Source organism: Oncorhynchus nerka, linkage group LG21 (assembly GCF_034236695.1).
Source record: "Oncorhynchus nerka isolate Pitt River linkage group LG21, Oner_Uvic_2.0, whole genome shotgun sequence".
Classification (NCBI taxonomy): Eukaryota; Metazoa; Chordata; class Actinopteri; order Salmoniformes; family Salmonidae; genus Oncorhynchus; species Oncorhynchus nerka.
The window spans coordinates 6,806,112-6,825,069 of record NC_088416.1 but is presented as its reverse complement, the minus strand read 5'-3'; the positions used below and the strand labels follow the sequence as shown (position 1 = coordinate 6,825,069).

At 44.1% G+C, this 18,958-nt stretch overlaps 1 protein-coding gene and 3 pseudogenes across 2 annotated transcripts in view; 3 read left to right on the top strand and 1 right to left on the bottom strand.

Moving 5' to 3' along the window:
* The window catches only part of LOC135563514 (uncharacterized), a 2,994-nt gene extending 508 nt beyond the window's left edge, over positions 1–2,486 (bottom strand). Inside the window, exons 1-2 of one of the 2 annotated variants that reach the window (XM_065006235.1) lie at positions 212–2,486; positions 19–118 (exon numbers count right to left, since the gene is read on the bottom strand). In XM_065006235.1, the coding sequence (XP_064862307.1) occupies positions 19–118; positions 212–1,063 (952 nt within the window). In that variant the 5' untranslated portion in view covers positions 1,064–2,486. Of the gene's footprint in view, positions 1–18 lie in introns of both variants that reach the window. The other variant, XM_065006234.1, reaches the window with a different exon arrangement.
* The window catches only part of LOC135563515 (ATP-dependent RNA helicase DDX39A-like), a 25,541-nt pseudogene extending 17,604 nt beyond the window's left edge, over positions 1–7,937 (top strand).
* On the top strand, positions 7,798–15,509 carry LOC135563488 (spliceosome RNA helicase DDX39B-like; annotated as a pseudogene).
* The window catches only part of LOC135563487 (ATP-dependent RNA helicase DDX39A-like), a 27,873-nt pseudogene continuing 23,791 nt past the window's right edge, over positions 14,877–18,958 (top strand).

Sequence of the window (18,958 nt, the reverse complement as noted above, 5' to 3'; positions counted from 1 at the left end):
ACAGAAATGAGGACTTACTATCATTGCCAAGAGGAGACACCTTGTTCTTCTTCTGGTTCTTGTTATTTCCTCGCTTCTTCTTTCCTGACTTCCTCACTTCTTTCTTCATAGCTTCTTTCTTCTTAGTAGAGAGAGAAACAGATATGAGTCGATGCCTCACAATCAAACAGCCCAAATAACAAAACGATCTACTGGTTCTTGGCCGTCTCACCTGTGTGGAGGTGATGTCCTCGAGGTCTGTGGAGAGGGCGCTGCTGATGGGCTTGGTGCTTTCAGAAAGGTAGCTAATTACCTGGGACTTCTCAGAGATGGCTGAGCTCACCCTGGTCTTTTCCAAACCAGTGCTGTCATCAGCCATCTCCTCTAGGTCCTCTTCTAGGGTTTCCCTCCAAGCCAGGAGCTCCTCGGTGAGGGTGACGTCACTCCTTGAGGAGGTTGAGGAGTATGACCTCCCACTACCACGGCTCCTCCTGGCTCCAAAATGGCCTTCGAAACTCCAGTCCTCTATGACTTGTGTGATGGTGTCCGCCATGCACTTGATGGCTGCCTCGCTACCAGAGCATGCGGCACGCAGTTGAGCCCGGTTGGAGTCCGAACGCAGGGACAATCTTTTAGCCGCAGTCTTCACGATGGCTTTCACCGCATCCTCACCACTGAATTGGATGCTCTCCTCCAGGCCAAAGACGACAGAGATGTCAGCATACTTCAGGGCATGCTGGACCTCCACAAAGAGATCCTTCATCAACCTGAAGGGGTCATTGGCCCTCCTTGTCTGGGGGGACTCTGAGGCCTCCAGTCGGCACATGATGCCCTGGAGAATAAACTTCAGAGTCTGGGGGCTCATGACGGTGGCCCAGGGAGTGCTGCAAAGGAGGATGTGCTCCTTGCCTGGTAGGAGGGAGGGAATCTTCTCCAGGGGGTCCTGCCTGTTCTTGGTGGGCATCAGGGAGCTGTCACTCATCTTGGAGACCTCAGCCCCCCCCACCTCTTCTTCCAGAGTCTGGGCAGGAGCTGCCCATGCTGCCTGGGTTGAGGTGGAGGGTTTAGGGTATGAGACAGTCATGGCACTTACAACCACCTCCTCTTTGTCCTTGGGTGAAGAGGAACACGGAGAGTCAGGGAACCTTTCCCTGGCACCGGAATCCAATCCTAAGAAAACACACTCATATTCTGAACTGGTTCAAAGCCACATCCATGTATTACACTATGCAGTATCTAGTACATTTACTATAATGGTAATACACTGGTTATTACTGGTCATATGGGCAAAACAGGTTATAAGTGTACCTTTCTGGATGATGAGCCTGGCCTTGTAATCGTCGTTGCAGGTACTGTTCAGGATGTCTCCCACCCTGGTGGTCAGGACCTGGCAGACGGCCCCTAGTCAAATCAAAATGTATTTAATGCAGGGGTGTCAAACTCATTCCATGGAGGGCTGGCTAAGTGTCTGCGGGTTTTAGTTTTTTCCTTTCAGACAACCAGGTTAGAGGAGTTTCTTACTAATTCATCAATCAAGGGTGGAGTGAAACCCTGCAGAAACCCGGCCTTCTATAGAATGAGTTTGACATTTGATTTAAAGTAATTCTTCACACATAACATGTCTCCAAACACTGTATAGAAAAATAAGAAAAAAAGAGAGAAAATGAAAATACCATTACAGACAATAAGAGAAAAGAAAGAAGGGGAATGTGCTGGTGCAAAAGACGGTAAAAACAACATAATAACTAACCTAGTGCCTCCTTGTTGTCATCGGAGAGGGAGCTGGAGGACTGGAGGGTAACTTTAGTGCCCTTCTTGATAGCTGGCAGGACACCTACAGAAAGAGGATCGTAGACATTAGTGGATCCTTCCACCATATATCGTTTTAGAATTCTATCAATAAATCCAGGTATTTTGGAAGTGGAGATGAATACTCACTGTAACTGGTTGTTAGAGTTTGAGGCAGTGCTAACATACCAACTACTTGGCGGCTTAGTTCTTTCACCCCTGACTTAGCCTCCCTAGACCTTCTAGCCTTGATAACCTCTGTGGCCTTCTTTTCTGCCTTTGCTATATTTGCCTCTCGGCTGGGCCTGGGGCCTTGCGGGGGCTTCGGCACAAGGTTCTGAGACAAATAACAACAGTGGGGAAATCATATCACCATAGAAACCACATTTTTCACCATAGGCATGATGGTACTGAGTGACATGTCACATAAGGGTTAACCTTAGAATTAGAATCAGAATTCAAATCTGAATTCCAATACTATTAGTTCTAACTAGTAGTTGGTCCATGTGTCTTAATGGCGTTATTATCGCGTTAAAAAATGGTTTTCAACCCGTCGTATTACTAGATTGCAACCAACTGTCCTCCGTGACAACCAGACGTTTTGCAACAGAACTAAAAGATGTTTCTTACCTTTCGAGGGCTATCCTGGAGGCAGTCTACCAGGGCTGGCAGGCTTAGTCCATCATAGCCAGCCAAATGGACATCTGCCTTTCGAGGGCTATCCTGGAGGCAGTCTACCAGGGCTGGCAGGCTTAGTCCATCATGGCCAGCGGAATGGACATCTGCCTTTCGAAAGCTATCCTGGAGGCAGTCTAGCAGGGCTGGCAGGCTTAGTCCATCATGGCCAGCGGAATGGACATCTGCCTTTCGATATCCTGGAGGCAGTCTACCAGGGCTGGCAGGCTTAGTCCATCATGGCCAGCCGAATGGACATCTGTCTGGAGCACTTGCTCTCTAGCACTAGCTTGGAGGGTCCCAGCCTGGGGTATAGGAACATAAGGAAATACATAGAACTTAAGCCCTCCATTATTATGCCCACTTTTCCAGCTATAAACCATAACCTTAGAATTACAATCAGAATTCAAATCTGAATTCCAAAACTATTAGTTCTAACTAAACTCAGCAAAAAAAGAAACGTCCTCTCACTGTCAACTGCGTTTATTTTCAGCAAACTTAACATGTGTAAATATTTGTATGAACATAACAAGATTCAACAACTGCGACATAAACTGAACAAGTTCCACAAGCATGTGACTAACATAAATGGAATAATGTGTCCCTGAACAAAGGAGGGGTCAATCAAAAGTAACAGTCAGTAACTGGTGTGGCCACCAGCTGCATTAAGTACTGCAGTGCATCTCCTCCTCATGGGCTGCACCAAATTTGGCAGTTCTTGCTGTGAGATGTTAACCCACTCTTAAAAAATTAAATAAGAAAATGTTATCCCACTCTTCCACCAAGGCACCTGCAAGTTCCTGCACATTTCTGGGGGGAATGGCTCTAGCCCTCACCCTCCGATCCAACAGGTCCCAGACATACTCAATGGGATTGAGATCCGGGCTGTTCGCTGGCCATGGCAGAACACTGACATTCCTGTCTTGCAGGAAATCACGCACAGAACGAGCAGTATCGCTGGTGGCATTGTCATGCTGGAGGGTTATGTCACGATGAGCCTGGAGGAAGGGTACCACATGAGGGAGGAGGCAGTCTTCCCTTTAACGCACAGCGTTGAGATTGCCTGCAATGACAACAAGCTCAGTCCGATGATGCTGTGACACACCGCCCCAGACCTTGACGGACCCTCCACCTCCAAATCGATCCCGCTCCAGAGTACAGGCCTCTGTGTAATGCTCATTCCTTTTGACGATAAACGCAAATCCGACCATTACCCCTAGTGAGACAAAACCGCGACTTGTCAGTAAAGAGCACTTTTTGCCAGTCCTGTCTGGTCCAGCGACGGTTGGGTTTGTGCCTATAGGTGACGTCGTGCCCGGTGATGTCTGGTGAGGAGCTGCCTTACAACAGGCCTACAAGCCCTCAGTCCAGTCTCTCTCAGCCTATTGCGGACAGTCTGAGCACTGATGGAGGGATTGTGCGTTCCTGGTGTAACTCGGGCAGTTGTTGTTGCCATCCTGTACTTGTCCTGCAGGTGTGATGCAATGCCTTAGGCACGTTCATGCAGATGAGCAGGGACCCTGGGCATCTTTCTTTTGGTGTTTTTCAGAGTCAGTAGAAAGGCCTCTTTAGTGTCCTAAGATTTCACAACTGTGACCTTAATTGCCTACCGTCTGTAAGCTGTTAGTGTCTTAACGACCGTCCCACAGGTGCATGTTCATAAATTGTTTACGGTTCATTGAACAAGCATGGGAAACAGTGTTAAAACCCTTCACAATGAAGATCTGTGAAGATATTTGGATTTTTACGAATTATCTTTGAAATACATGGTCCTGAAAAAGGGACGTTTCTTTTTTTGCTGAGTTTAGTAGCTGGTCCATATGTCTTAATGGCTTTATTATCGCGTTGTAAACTGGTTTTCAACACGTCATATTACTAGATTGCAACTAACTGGTCTCCATTACAACCAGACGTTTTGCAACAGAACTATAAGACGTTTTCTTACCTTTAGGGGGCTGTCAAGGGGGCAGTCTACCAGGGCTGGCAGCCTTAGTCCATCATGGTCAGTGATGTCTGTCTGGAGGACCTGCTCTCCAGCACTAGCTTGGAGGGTCCCAGCCTGGGGTATATGAACATAAGGAAATACATTTAACCTTAGCCCTGAATTAATTATGCCCACTTTTCCAACTATAAATCATATCAATCTGTTTTTACAGCATATAGGTTATACTACCAAGAAGATAGCCTCATTACATATCAAGAGGGATAGCCCCAGAATGAACAAACATTTTTTTATCACTTATGAGACTTACTTTTAGAATAATTTTTCTCAACGGTTTATGATTTCTATCCATTGTGCTTTCATGCACCCTTCAGATGGGACCTGACATTTTTTTTTTAAATAAACAAATACATTTTAAAATACATTTCAAACATTTTTTTTACAAAATCTTGGCCAGTTATGCTGTACTCACACAGAATGTCTTCTTTGTCCACTCAAAGTGATTTATTTGAACATGAGGATGACTGTCCTTTGCAAAGCATCAACTCAACTGAGGCAAAAGTAGCGCTCTGAACATTTTCTTGAGTTCGTTTACGTCATAGGCTTCTATATCTCGTCTTACATTATGACGTCAACTACAAAAGCACAGAGCGACCAATCCGGGAAATTAATGCATTGTTTCTGATCACATACGATATCTGAAAAATGTTTACAATGTAACCCAATTAATTTAGGTTCAGTGAGGTTTTATCGTATTATATGGATAAATGTTGCCCTCTGTTGGCCATAACTGATATATTATAGTCAAATAAATCAAATCATTGATGGGTTTGGTGAGGGAAGACAGATGTAGTAAACTGATATGATCAGGGCATGCACACATATTGCCCATGAATTAATAAATGTTTTAAGCCAAATGTCTATTTGTCCAAGACAGTCATTGTTACGCCTTTGCCCAAATTGCCCTTAAATAGCTTCATGTCACATATCTATCATAATTTATACAAACTGGATGAATGCAGGCTGTTGGTTTGTAAATGTTGTAAATAAATATGTATATAGTATGCATATGTAACAGTTGTTAAAGTATATGTAACTTGTTAAAGTACTGTGAATTTCACCAGGTTCATATATTAATATGTCGTGTTGATTTGTTATTATGCATGCCTGCATCCTGGCTGAAGTGGAGTGTGTTCTTACGTTTTGCCCTGCATGCTCAAATCATTTTGTATCCTGAGAGAGGTAGTCACGTTTTTTATGTCTTTAGAAAAGTTTGATTATTTTCAGTACAAAGTCATACACACAGTGTTTTGTTCATGAATAATGATGTGTATTTGGAGGTTACTCATAAGTGGATGGTATTGTTAAGATGCACTTGTAATTGTACTTTTTAGGATGATATCAACATTCTGAATTCAACATGTGGTTAATAGCTAGCTAAGGTATTAGCAGGCTATTTATTGTATGTGTGAACGATGGCTAGCTCCTCGAATGATCCCAGTCCCTCCTATTGTGTATCTACTGTAGAAAGAGGCCACGATTCGCAGAACATATGTGCTCTACAAATGTTTTATTTCCTTTTGGATGCAGGTATGTGGTTTTATCTTTGTAAAATATGTTATGTATAATAAGGAGAGACTATTAATGTTTGTATTCGAAAATATTTTTTATGCACTGAGAGAGAAAGAGGCGACGATTCTCAGAACATATGTGCTCTACAAATGTTTTATTTCCTTTTGGATGCAGATGCAGGATGCAGAGAGTGAGTTCTGCTTGATTAAAACTACCAGGTCTCCAAAGTCCACGTATATAGTCTCAATCAACCACACACAACGCAGAGTTACAGCGGTGCAGTATAGCACCGGTTACACATATTCGTATTATTGTTTCATTCACTTATCTTTTTGACCTGCACTGTTGGAGTTCAGATCTTAAGAATTTCACTGTACCCTACAATTACATCTCCGACCGACTAATAATCTAATCGATTGAAATCTAATCTAAATTCAGATTTTTTTCTGGATGAGGAAACCTAGTCACACGTAGCTATAATTGACAGAAATCATAAATGTTTACATTATTGCTGAATAAGGTTATCAGTGTACTTTTTTCATACCAGTGTTGTCAAACAAGAAATTATGCCTACAATTTAGTTTAGGGCAGCGTGCGAAATCCCGATCGGCATTTGATGCAGATATTGAAAATCAAGATCGGCATTAAATTAGACGGTTCGTTTTCAGGCCGGTTTGGTGAGATTGCCTTTAACCTGTTATAATTGACCAATAGTGGCCACGAAAACACGAGCACAGTGCTTCTAGAGTGTCCCTGTGAACCTAGCTAGCAGTTATACTCGAAGCCGATTTTAATTGCATAAAAAAATGTGCAGTATTGAGTAATTTTCTATATCTGCATCAATTGTAAATAAGAAACATCTTTTTCTTTCCATAATGCTCACAAATAGCAGCCATGTTCGAGTATATTTTTGTTAAAATCTTTGCGAAAAGCTTGTGCAATCTGGCTAACTAACTAACACATTTAGCATTGCGTCAAGCTAACGCTTGTACTAGCACGGTCGTGTCAGTTAGCAGTTAACTTCTGCTAGCAGTGTGTCGCAGGTTGGTTCCGAGTTAGACCCTAGAAATGCTTGCTCGTTATTAATTTGAGCCAACGTTATTTCTGAATATTCACCTTGCATTTGGAACCTATTTCCCTTTATAGCACTTTGCTGTCACACAGTTTGAATGAGGAGGCGGCTGCCATTGTTTGTGCGGAGAGTGAGGCATGATTCCTTGTTCAACTTGATTGAATCGTGCAACTGTCTAACTACTGTAAACTGAGTTGCAGGGTGGTTGCTGGTCCAATACTTGTTTTTATCTAGGGAAATTGTAATGATTATGTGCCAAATGTATTCGCTTCCCTTTTTGCGTAGTGTCCAGCTTTGGCGGTGTGCGTGCGGCCTGCTACTAGCATTATTAGCAGCTAGCTAATGCTATGTAGGAATATACATTAGACGAGTGTTTCCCAAACACGGTCCGAGGGACCTCGGGGTTTTGGGTTTTGCTGTAGCACTACACAGCTGATTCAAATAAGCGTCAAGCTTTGATTAAGTCAGCTGTGTAATGTTGGGGGGGAAACGTGCAACCCTTGGAGTCCCAAGGACAGAATATGGAAAACCCTGTGCTAGACGGTGATGTTTCACTAGGATTCAATTCAGAAAGTGAAATTACAAGAATTGGAATCCTCATGTAATATAACTAAGGTTAGATGGTGAGGAATTGTACATAGATTATTGAATTGGCATTTCAATTAACCTTCTGAATTTACTGTATTGTTGATACAGGCCCCCATCCCCTCCCCCAAGTAGTCTCCAGTGTGTCCTAACTTCAACTAAACGCAAGTACCCCTTCTCTAGAATGGCAGAGAACGACGTTGACAACGAGCTGTTGGACGATGAAGAGGATGAGGAGCCTCAGTTTGCCCCGGAGACCGCCACACCTGCGGGCAAGGAGGAGGTAAAGGGCTCTTAGTCTCCATCCACAGCTCCGCCTTCCGAGACTTCCTGCTCAAACTAGAGCTGCTCCGCGCCATTGTCGACTGTGGCTTTGAACATCCCTCTGAAGGTGAGCCTCACAGGCACTTCCCACCTTCAACCAAGGACTGTTTTTGACTTTGTCCATTCTGTGTGTCAAATGGCAGCCTATTCCTGACATAGTGTACTACTATTGAGCTGGGCCCATAGGGCTTTGTTCAAAACGAGCGCTGTGTGTGACTGGGCCCTGGTCGAAAGTAATCCACAATATATAGGGTGTCATTTGGGACTCCGACTATGAGTTATACATGTATGCCCCTTCAAGCATCACATCATACTTAAACTGGTCATCTCTGTATACCTGTCGCAAGACCCACTGGTTGATGCTTATTTATAAAACCCTCTTAGGCCTCACTCCCCCTCCCCTATCTGAGATATCTACTGCAGCCCTCATACTCCACACACAACACCTGTTCTGCCAGTAACATTCTGTTAAAGGTCCCCAAAGCGCAAACATCCCTGGGTCGCTCCTCTCTTCAGTTTTCTGCCCCTAGTGACTGTACAGTTTTATCTCAATCTCTTCATTAAAAGACTCAATCATGGACACTCTTACAAAGCAGCCACAACTGTCAGTGTGATGTGTTGTCTACCTTCTTGCCCTTTGTGCTGTTGTCTGTGCCCAATGTTTGTACAATGTTTTGTGCTGCTACCATGCTGTTGTCATGTGTTGATGTGTGTTTTGTCCTATATATATTTTTTTATGTTAAATCCCAGGCCCCAATCCCCGTAGGAGGCCTCTTGGTAGGCCGTCATTGTAAATACGAATTTGTTCATAACTAACTTCCCTAGTTACGTTTCTTTCTTTCAGTCCAACATGAGTGCATCCCACAGGCCATCCTGGGCATGGACATCCTGTGCCAGGCCAAGTATGGTATGGGCAAGACGGCTGTGTTTGTACTGGCCACCCTGCAGCAGATTGAGCCTGTGGACGGGCAGGTGAGTGGTTGAATAATGAAATTAATCTCTACATTGTGGATGCAGCAACTGAATTGCTGTTACATTCTCCCTCCTTTACTAAAAATAGCTTTCGATGGAGAATCCATTGAGTGCTTTGTAGTTTAGGAATAGGCTTAATCTGTATCTGGGGATACTTGCATAAGAAAGTGCCTAATCGCCAACTTTATTTAACTTTTTTTTGGACTAGGCAAGTCAGTTAAGAACAAATTCTTATTTACAATGATGGCCTACCCCGGCCGAACCCTAATGACGCTGGGCCAATTGCAGTCTGAATTTGTTCTCCTTTTAATCTCACTGTTTACAATGCTGTTCTATCCTATTGGATAATCTTGTGTGCTTTTGTTTCTCTGCTGTCCAGAGAGCTCTGTATTAAACATCCTCCCCTACCTCTCTCTCTGTCTACCAGGTGTCTGTGCTGGTGATTGTAGTATCTGGGATCTACATCTGTTTATATTAGTTACTGTGCTGTTACTAAGCAGTAATGGATCTTGGAACAGGATGGGATAGATTGTGTGACTTAAGTAAGGATTTAGCCAAAATGTAGGGAATTATTTACATTTTATGTAGTCCTCAGATTTCAGGCTGAGTGGGTTGACTTTTTTTTGAGACGGCCATATAATTTTCCTATCGTCTCTCCCTCAGACATGAGGTGTGATGTTCAGGACATCTTCAGGCTCACACCCCACGAGAAGCAGTGCATGATGTTCAGCGCCACCCTAAGCAAAGAGATCCGTCCTGTCTGCCGCAAGTTCATGCAGGATGTACGTTGAAGGGTTTCTTATAACCCGTGGTTATGTACATGTTCTGAAACTTAAAGTTGCAGTTTTACACACACACACACACACACAGATGAACCCATCTCCCTAAATTGCACTTTGAAGAGGCAATCGGCAGTATAAACATTAATGAAGCATCTTCCTCGCCCCTGTTTTGGAGGGATAGGTCTGGAGAAATTTAACCACTCTGAAATTCGTAGAGCTATATGCAAGGACTGACCGTCAATGATATCAGAATTATCATTTTGACCATGTTTTGAGACTATATAGTTTATTTTTGCGTTTACTTTGTTTACAAGCAATGGAATGAAACAAGCTTGTATTTTGGGTTCTGGTGGGGTACGAATGTTGAACTAAGCTCATGGGCATTTGTTATTCTTTTAATTTTAAATGTCTAAAAATTGATGTAGAAACTACTGATTGCCCCCTTTTTTTGTTTTTAAAATGATTTTGGATATGTCTTAATATTCATGTAATAAGTTCCAATCTAGCCTCTCTAAGCTTTGCCTGCTCGTGACTGTCTGTCTCACAAGTGGCCAGAGTTGACCCTCTCTTAACCTGGGTCTGGGGCTCTGGACATTTTCGGGAGGAACAGTCCTGGCATTAAAGCTGTGAATATTGAAAAATAAAGTTCCATCCAGCTCTAGTACTTGTAATTGATGTTCAAAAATCAGTAATTCCCAATGAAAGCCAAGACCCAATCCCAAATCTACCCCTAAACCCTATGCACTTAATAATATCTGAGATGACACATTTGTAGTTCTTCATTCACCAACACACAGAATGTGGTTTACTCCTGTTTTTCACTTAATGTGGCTCGGTTTATAAAACTGTCCCAAAGAGTGACACTTTCCCCATGTTCTATTCATTAGGACACACTAGCTAAATGTTTAGCACTGGAAGTCCTGGTAGTCCCTCCCTGTGTTCTGTTTGGTGCTTAATGAATATCTCCTGTAGCCCATGGAGGTGTTTGTGGACGATGAGACCAAGCTGACGCTGCACGGCCTGCAGCAGTACTACTGCAAGCTGAAGGATAGCGAGGAGAACCGCAAGCTCTTCGACCTGCTCGAGTTCAACCAGGTACCAACAGAGGTCTTTTCAGAGAATTGAATGCTAAAACGTAATTTATTTTAGTTTTAATCTGAGTGAGTTGAATGTATTTTGTCCATGGATTTGAAAGTCACGTGTTTAAATACAATTTTACTCATTCAAGTGAACTAAGTCTATGCACCGACAAAGTTTCTGCCTGTGAGTTTTATGCCCTGTGTTTTTCGTCTTCAGAGTGTACATTTATTTGACCAGGGTAAAGCCAGGGTGCCATATCAGATGCAGCATGGATTTTGCGCCCCATGTTTGTCTTCGGTGTCTCACTGCCATTTTCTCCCTGTCTGAAGGTGGTGATCTTTGTGAAGTCTGTGCAGCGCTGTGTGGCTCTGTCTCAGCTGCTGGTGGAGCAGAACTTTCCTGCAATCGCCATCCACAGGGGCATGGCCCAGGAGGAGAGGTGGGTTCTGATGGAGAGGAAGAAATCACTGGCTAAACCCTACAGTCTATGCACTTGTTAAAATCTGAGCAGTTTTGATTGGTATAAGCAATATTAGGATATTCCTTACACTTCAAGTCATCTCAGATATTATTAAGTGCATAGGGTTTAGGGGTAGATTTGGGATTGGGTCTTGGCTTTCATTGGGAATTACTGATTTGGACAAAAGAATGTCCTCGACTTTTCCGTCCTCTTATCAGTAAACCGATAAGTGGTTGAGGAGTGTCAATTCGTTAGTAGGCAACTTGTCATTCCAATCTCCTCTGCATTAGCGTAGCCTCTTCTCTAGCCTGTCAACTATGTGTCTGTCTATCCCTGTTCTCTCCTCTCTGCACAGACCATACAAACGCTCCACACCGCATGGCCGCAGCCACCCTAATCTGGTGGTCCCAGCGCGCACGACCCACGTGGAGTTCCAGGTCTCCGGTAGCCTCTGGAACTGCCGATCTGCGGCCAACAAGGCAGAGTTCATCTCAGCCTATGTCTCCCTCCAGTCCCTCGACTTCTTGGCTCTGACGGAAACATGGATCACCACAGACAACACCGCTACTCCTACTGCTCTCTCTTCGTCCGCCCACGTGCTCTCGCACACCCGAGAGCTTCTGGTCAGCGGGGTGGTGGCACCGGGATCCTCATCTCTCCCAAGTGGTCATTCTCTCTTTCTCCCTTACCCATCTGTCTATCGCCTCCTTTGAATTCCATGCTGTCACAGTTACCAGCCCTTTCAAGCTTAACATCCTTATCATTTATCGCCCTCCAGGTTCCCTCGGAGAGTTCATCAATGAGCTTGATGCCTTGATAAGCTCCTTTCCTGAGGACGGCTCACCTCTCACAGTTCTGGGCGACTTTAACCTCCCCACGTCTACCTTTGACTCATTCCTCTCTGCCTCCTTCTTTCCACTCCTCTCCTCTTTTGACCTCACCCTCTCACCTTCCCCCCTACTCACAAGGCAGGCAATACGCTCGACCTCATCTTTACTAGATGCTGTTCCTCCACTAACCTCATTGCAACTCCCCTCCAAGTCTCCGACCACTACCTTGTATCCTTTTCCCTCTCGCTCTCATCCAACACTTCCCACACTGCCCCTACTCGGATGGTATCGCGCCGTCCCAACCTTCGCTCTCTCTCCCCCCGCTACTCTCTCCTCTTCCATCCTATCATCTCTTCCCTCTGCTCAAACCTTCTCCAACCTATCTCCTGATTCTGCCTCCTCAACCCTCCTCTCCTCCCTTTCTGCATCCTTTGACTCTCTATGTCCCCTATCCTCCAGGCCGGCTCGGTCCTCCCCTCCCGCTCCGTGGCTCGACGACTCATTGCGAGCTCACAGAACAGGGCTCCGGGCAGCCGAGCGGAAATGGAGGAAAACTCGCCTCCCTGCAGACCTGGCATCCTTTCACTCCCTCCTCTCTACATTTTCCTCCTCTGTCTCTGCTGCTAAAGCCACTTTCTACCACTCTAAATTCCAAGCATCTACCTCTAACCCTAGGAAGCTCTTTGCCACCTTCTCCTCCCTCTTGAATCCTCCTCCCCCTCCCCCTCCTCCCTCTCTGCAGATGACTTCGTCAACCATTTTGAAAAGAAGGTCGACGACATCCGATCCTCGTTTGCTAAGTCAAACGACACCGCTGGTTCTGCTCACACTGCCCTACCCTGTGCTCTGACCTCTTTCTCCCCTCTCTCTCCAGATGACATCTCGCGTCTTGTGACGGCCGGCCGCCCAACAACCTGCCCGCTTGACCCTATCCCCTCCTCTCTTCTCCAGACCATCTCCGGTGACCTTCTCCCTTACCTCACCTCGCTCATCAACTCATCCCTGACCGCTGGCTACGTCCCTCCCGTCTTCAAGAGAGCGAGAGTTGCACCCCTTCTGAAAAAACCTACACTCGATCCCTCCGATGTCAACAACTACAGACCAGTATCCCTTCTTTCTTTTCTCTCCAAAACTCTTGAACGTGCCGTCCTTGGCCAGCTCTCCCGCTATCTCTCTCAGAATGACCTTCTTGATCCAAATCAGTCAGGTTTCAAGACTAGTCATTCAACTGAGACTGCTCTTCTCTGTATCACGGAGGCCCTCCGCACTGCTAAAGCTAACTCTCTCTCCTCTGCTCTCATCCTTCTAGACCTATCGGCTGCCTTCGATACTGTGAACCATCAGATCCTCCTCTCCACCCTCTCCGAGTTGGGCATCTCCGGCGCGGCCCACGCTTGGATTGCGTCCTACCTGACAGGTCGCTCCTACCAGGTGGCGTGGCGAGAATCCGTCTCCTCACCACGTGCTCTCACCACTGGTGTCCCCCAGGACTCTGTTCTAGGCCCTCTCCTATTCTCGCTATACACCAAGTCACTTGGCTCTGTCATAACCTCACATGGTCTCTCCTATCATTGCTATGCAGACGACACACAATTAATCTTCTCCTTTCCCCCTTCTGACGACCAGGTGGCAAATCGCATCTCTGCATGTCTGGCAGACATATCAGTGTGGATGACGGATCATCACCTCAAGCTGAACCTCGGCAAGACGGAGCTGCTCTTCCTCCCGGGGAAGGACTGCCCGTTCCATGATCTCGCCATCACGGTTGACAACTCCATTGTGTCCTCGTCCCAGAGCGCTAAGAACCTTGGCGTGATCCTGGACAACACCCTTTCGTTCTCAAATAACATCAAGGCGGTGGCCCGTTCCTGTAGGTTCATGCTCTACAACATCCGCAGAATACGACCCTGCCTCACACAGGAAGCGGCGCAGGTCCTAATCCAGGCACTTGTCATCTCCCGTCTGGATTACTGCAACTCGCTGTTGGCTGGGCTCCCTGCCTGTGCCATTAAACCCCTACAACTCATCCAGAACGCCGCAGCCCGTCTGGTGTTCAACCTTCCCAAGTTCTCTCACGTCACCCCGCTCCTCCGCTCTCTCCACTGGCTTCCAGTTGAAGCTCGCATCCGCTACAAGACCATGGTGCTTGCCTACGGAGCTGTGAGGGGAACGGCACCTCACTACCTCCAGGCTCTGATCAGGCCCTACACCCAAACAAGGGCACTGCGTTCATCCACCTCTGGCCTGCTCGCCTCCCTACCACTGAGGAAGTACAGTTCCCGCTCAGCCCAGTCAAAACTGTTCGCTGCTCTGGCCCCCAATGGTGGAACAAACTCCCTCACGACGCCAGGACAGCGGAGTCAATCACCACCTTCCGGAGACACCTGAAACCCCACCTCTTTAAGGAATACCTAGGATAGGATAAAGTAATCCTTCTTCCCCCCCCTTAAAAGACCTAGATGCACTATTGTAAAGTGGCTGTTCCACTGGATGTCATAAGGTGAAAGCACCAATTTGTAAGTCGCTCTGGATAAGAGCGTCTGCTAAATGACTTAAATGTAAATGTAAACGGTGTCCTCGCCTCCTGCTGAGGAAGCATAAGTGTCCTTTGCTGAAGTTGAGATCTACCCCTCCCTTTCAATCAGCTGTTTACTCTGAGAAGCATGCACATATTTAAAACGATAAGTAGCATATCGTTTTTATCCATACAATATCTAGCTAAATGTCTTTTACTACTTTACACATTTTAATTTGGGATTCCACCCCTGTAAATGTCATTTGCATTATGTGTGAATGGAGTCTAATTTCATACAAGCACATTTCCTCCTCTCCTCAGTTACGGTTGACTTTTTTTCAAAAGGAGAGGAATGAGGAGTTGCACAATCAAATTGAGAATCTCATTTACTTGCACATTTTCTATAATAGTCATGTAGCAGAAGCTGTTATCCAGATCGACTTAACAAGAACTTTCTCTCAGACAACATGTTTGTGGGTCACAGTTTCAGTGTACCCACAGGAGTGAAGCAGGATGTAGAATGCCTGTTCTACTTATTCTAAATCTATGGGTGCCCCCCTTCCTCCCCCAGGCTTTCCCGGTACCAGCAGTTCAAGGACTTCCAAAGGCGGATCCTGGTGGCCACCAACCTGTTTGGCCGAGGGATGGACATTGAGCGCGTCAACATCGTCTTCAACTACGACATGCCCGAGGATTCCGACACCTACCTGCACAGAGTGGCCCGTGCAGTGAGGTTCGGGACGAAATTCATTATTTCGGTCCATGGCCCTGTACAGCGGATGTTATCTAGAATCGAGATGAATCTAATGAATAAGTTGCTTTGATGGTAAGCTTGAAAGAAGAACAGACACATTTGGGCTAATTAGCTAATATCATGTCATCCGGTGAAGCTCCCTCAGACTACCCAAGTTCCCTAAACGCAACCACATTTAGAAGAAGAATAGCTTCCTGAATTCCTAGTGTAGCAATAAGCGCCCTCCTGATAATCACGTTTCCATGAATACCAAGGGGAACATGGCTTTAAAATACACACTTCCACCATCCTCCCTCCACAGGAATTGCAAAGCAATGCGATGTGACTAATAATTTATTCTGCAATGGTAGTGAGTGTATTGTCGGAGGGGGGCTAGGCCGATCTGACCCTGATCAGGTCTGTGATTCAATAAGATACAGATTAAAAGGATCACCAGCACTGCTGCGTTAACCTCAAATGGATTACAAACAGATTTAACACTGTACACCAACATAACCCCGGATGCCCTTGCATTTGCCTAGGCATTAACAGAAAATACACACATAAACGATACACGGTATGTCCATGGGATTGGTTTAAGCCTCACTTTCCCAAAGTAGATGAACCAACCAGATCCCCTTTTCTGGGGAACTGATCGAAACTGGGACCAGTAGAGTTAGTGTGTCGCCAAAAAGAAACCACCTGACCTATTACTATTACACCTGTGCCACTTTGGTACAATAGCCTCAGTACATTGTGTCACCAGTTGATTGTGTGTTCATTCAGCTCTATATTAACACCACATGAAACCTCCCTCTGGGGTTACAGAACAGGTCTGGATAGTTTGCCACACACACTGGAATGGGCCAATAGAGAGGTGACGTTAATTATACTCCCAGAGAGAGTGAACTGAGGTGAATCATTCCTGTACATTACCAGACACCAGTGATCTTAGAAAACAAGTGCAACCAAGACAACCGCTCTGGTGAAATGGTTGCCCGGGCTTGTTTATCATAATAAAGGGCAAGGCCCTGTTCACCTGACTAGGTGGAGAAATGGATGTGGGGGGCATGGCCAACAGCGCCTTCTCCGTTGCTGTTTTTAAAACCATTTTGTCTGCTATTTGCAATTCTAGACATTTTGCTATGGGGAAAAGAAAGCATTTTACAGTTTAATTAAGCTAGTTTCCTGCAATTCTAACATGTTGCCATGGCTTGTGTTGTGTTCTTATGCTACACTTCATGACCAAAAGCTTGTCAAACATCTCATTACAAATCATGGGCATTATTATAGAGTTTGTCCCCCTTTTGGTGCTATAACAGCCTCCACTCTTCTGGGAAGGCTTTCCACTAGATGTTGGATCATTGCTGCGGGGACTTGCTACTTACTTCCAATTCATCCACAAAAGCATTAGTGAAGTCGGGCAATGATGCTGGGCGATTAAACCTGGCTCGCAGTCGGTGTTCCAATTAATTCCAAAGCTGTTCACTCATGTGAAGGCCAAATTACAGAGGAGGAACTGCTTGAGGCAATTGGGGCCTTTACGGATGGGAAAACTCCAGGGCTGGATGGCATACCATTGGAAGTATACAAAACTTTTTTTGGTATACTCAAAGGAACATTATTGGCTTGTTTTAACCACTCCTATATAAATGGTAGAATATCAGACACGCAACAAGAAGGTCTGATATCATTATTACTGAAACAGGACCCAAGTGGTATATATAAAGATCCAGTCCGTTTAAAACATTGGAGACCTCTTACACTTCAGTGTTGTGATGCAAAAATCATAGCAAAAGGCTTGGCACATAGAATTTTAAAAAATATTGTCAGATATTATTCATCCTAATCAGACAGGTTTTTAACATGGACGATACATTGGAGATAATATAAGACAAGTACTGGAAACAATAGAACACTGAAATATCGGTTTTCATAGCTGATTTAGAAAAGGCTTTTGATAAAGTACGACTGGAGTTTATATTTAAATGCCTAGAATATTTCAATTTTGGGGAATCTCTTATAAAATGGGTTATGTATAGTAACCCTAGGTGTAAAATAGTAAATAATGGCTACATCTCAGAAAGTTTTAAACTATCTAGAGGAGTAAAACAAGGTTGTCCACTATCGGCATATCTATTTATTATTGCCATCGAAGTGTTAGCTGCAAAGATAAGATCAAACAATAATATTAAGGGAATAGAAATCCGGGGCTTAAAAACGAAGGTGTCATTGTTCGCTGATGATTCATGTTTTCTTTTAAAACCACAATTGGAGTCTCTCCACGGCCTCTAGATACTTTTGCTATCCTCTCTGTATTAAAACCAAATTATGATAAATGTACCATATTACATATTGGATCCTTAAAAAATGCACATTTTACATTACCATGTAGTTTACCAATTAAATGGTCTGACGGAGATGTGGACATACTCGGTATACAAATCCCAAAAGAGAGAAATAAATCTCACTCCAATAATTTTTTATGGAAAGTTAGCAAAAATAGATAAGATCTTGCTACCTTGGAAAGGAAAATACCTGTCTATTTGTAGAAAAATCACCCTGATTAACTCCTTAGTTATATCACAGTTGACCTATTTGCTTATGGTTTTGCCTACACCTAGTGACTTGCTTTTTAAATGATATGAACAAAAAATATTCAATTTTATTTGGAACGGAAAACCAGATAAAATTAAAAGGGCCTATTTATATAACGAGTATGAATTCGGTGGGCAGAAATGATTAAATATTAAAGCATTAGACCTCTCACTAAAGGCATCAGTCATACAAAAGTTATACTTAAATCCAAACTGGTTCTCATGTCTCATCCTATATTCAGGAAGGGTCTTTTCCCCCTTATTCAGATTACACCTGCTCACTTTCGGTTGTTTGAAAAGGAAATAATCTCCGAAATATCTGTTTTTTAAACAAGCCTTAGAAAGTTGGTTGCAATTTCAGTTTAATCCACCTGAAAGGACGGAACAAATAGTACAACAAATATTGTGGTTAAATTCAAATATAGTATTTGATAAAAAAAAAATATTTATCGAAGAAATTTTTAAAAAAGGTATAATTTTAGTGAATGATATCATAAATAGGACTGGTGGAGTTATGTCACACATGCAGCTAACACAGACATATGGAAATGTCTGCTCTACCCAAAATTACAACCAATTAATTGCAGCATTACCACAAAAATGGAAGAGGCAAGTAGAAGGGGAAAAAAGTATGTCGGCCCTGTATTAAAGAACATAAATGGTTAAAGAAAAGTGTGATAAATAAAAACATATACCAATTTCATTTAAGGACCAAAAAAAAATGACCGCTGTGCCATATAAATTGCAAAATAGTTGGGAAGAGATTTTCGATGTACCCATTCCATGGCACATGGTTTATGAATTGATACGCAAAACAGCGCCGGATTCAAAACTTCGAATTTTTAAATATAAATTACTATACAAAATTCTTGCAAATAATAGAATGTTATATATATGGGGGATACAATCTTCCAAGCTCTGCAGAATCTGCTGTGAGGAGGCAGAGTCATTAGATCATTTATTTTGGTATTGGGGATCGGCGGTAGAGTTTGCGGGGTATATTTTTATAAAGTATGTATGTCTATATAGGTATGTGTGTACATATATATATG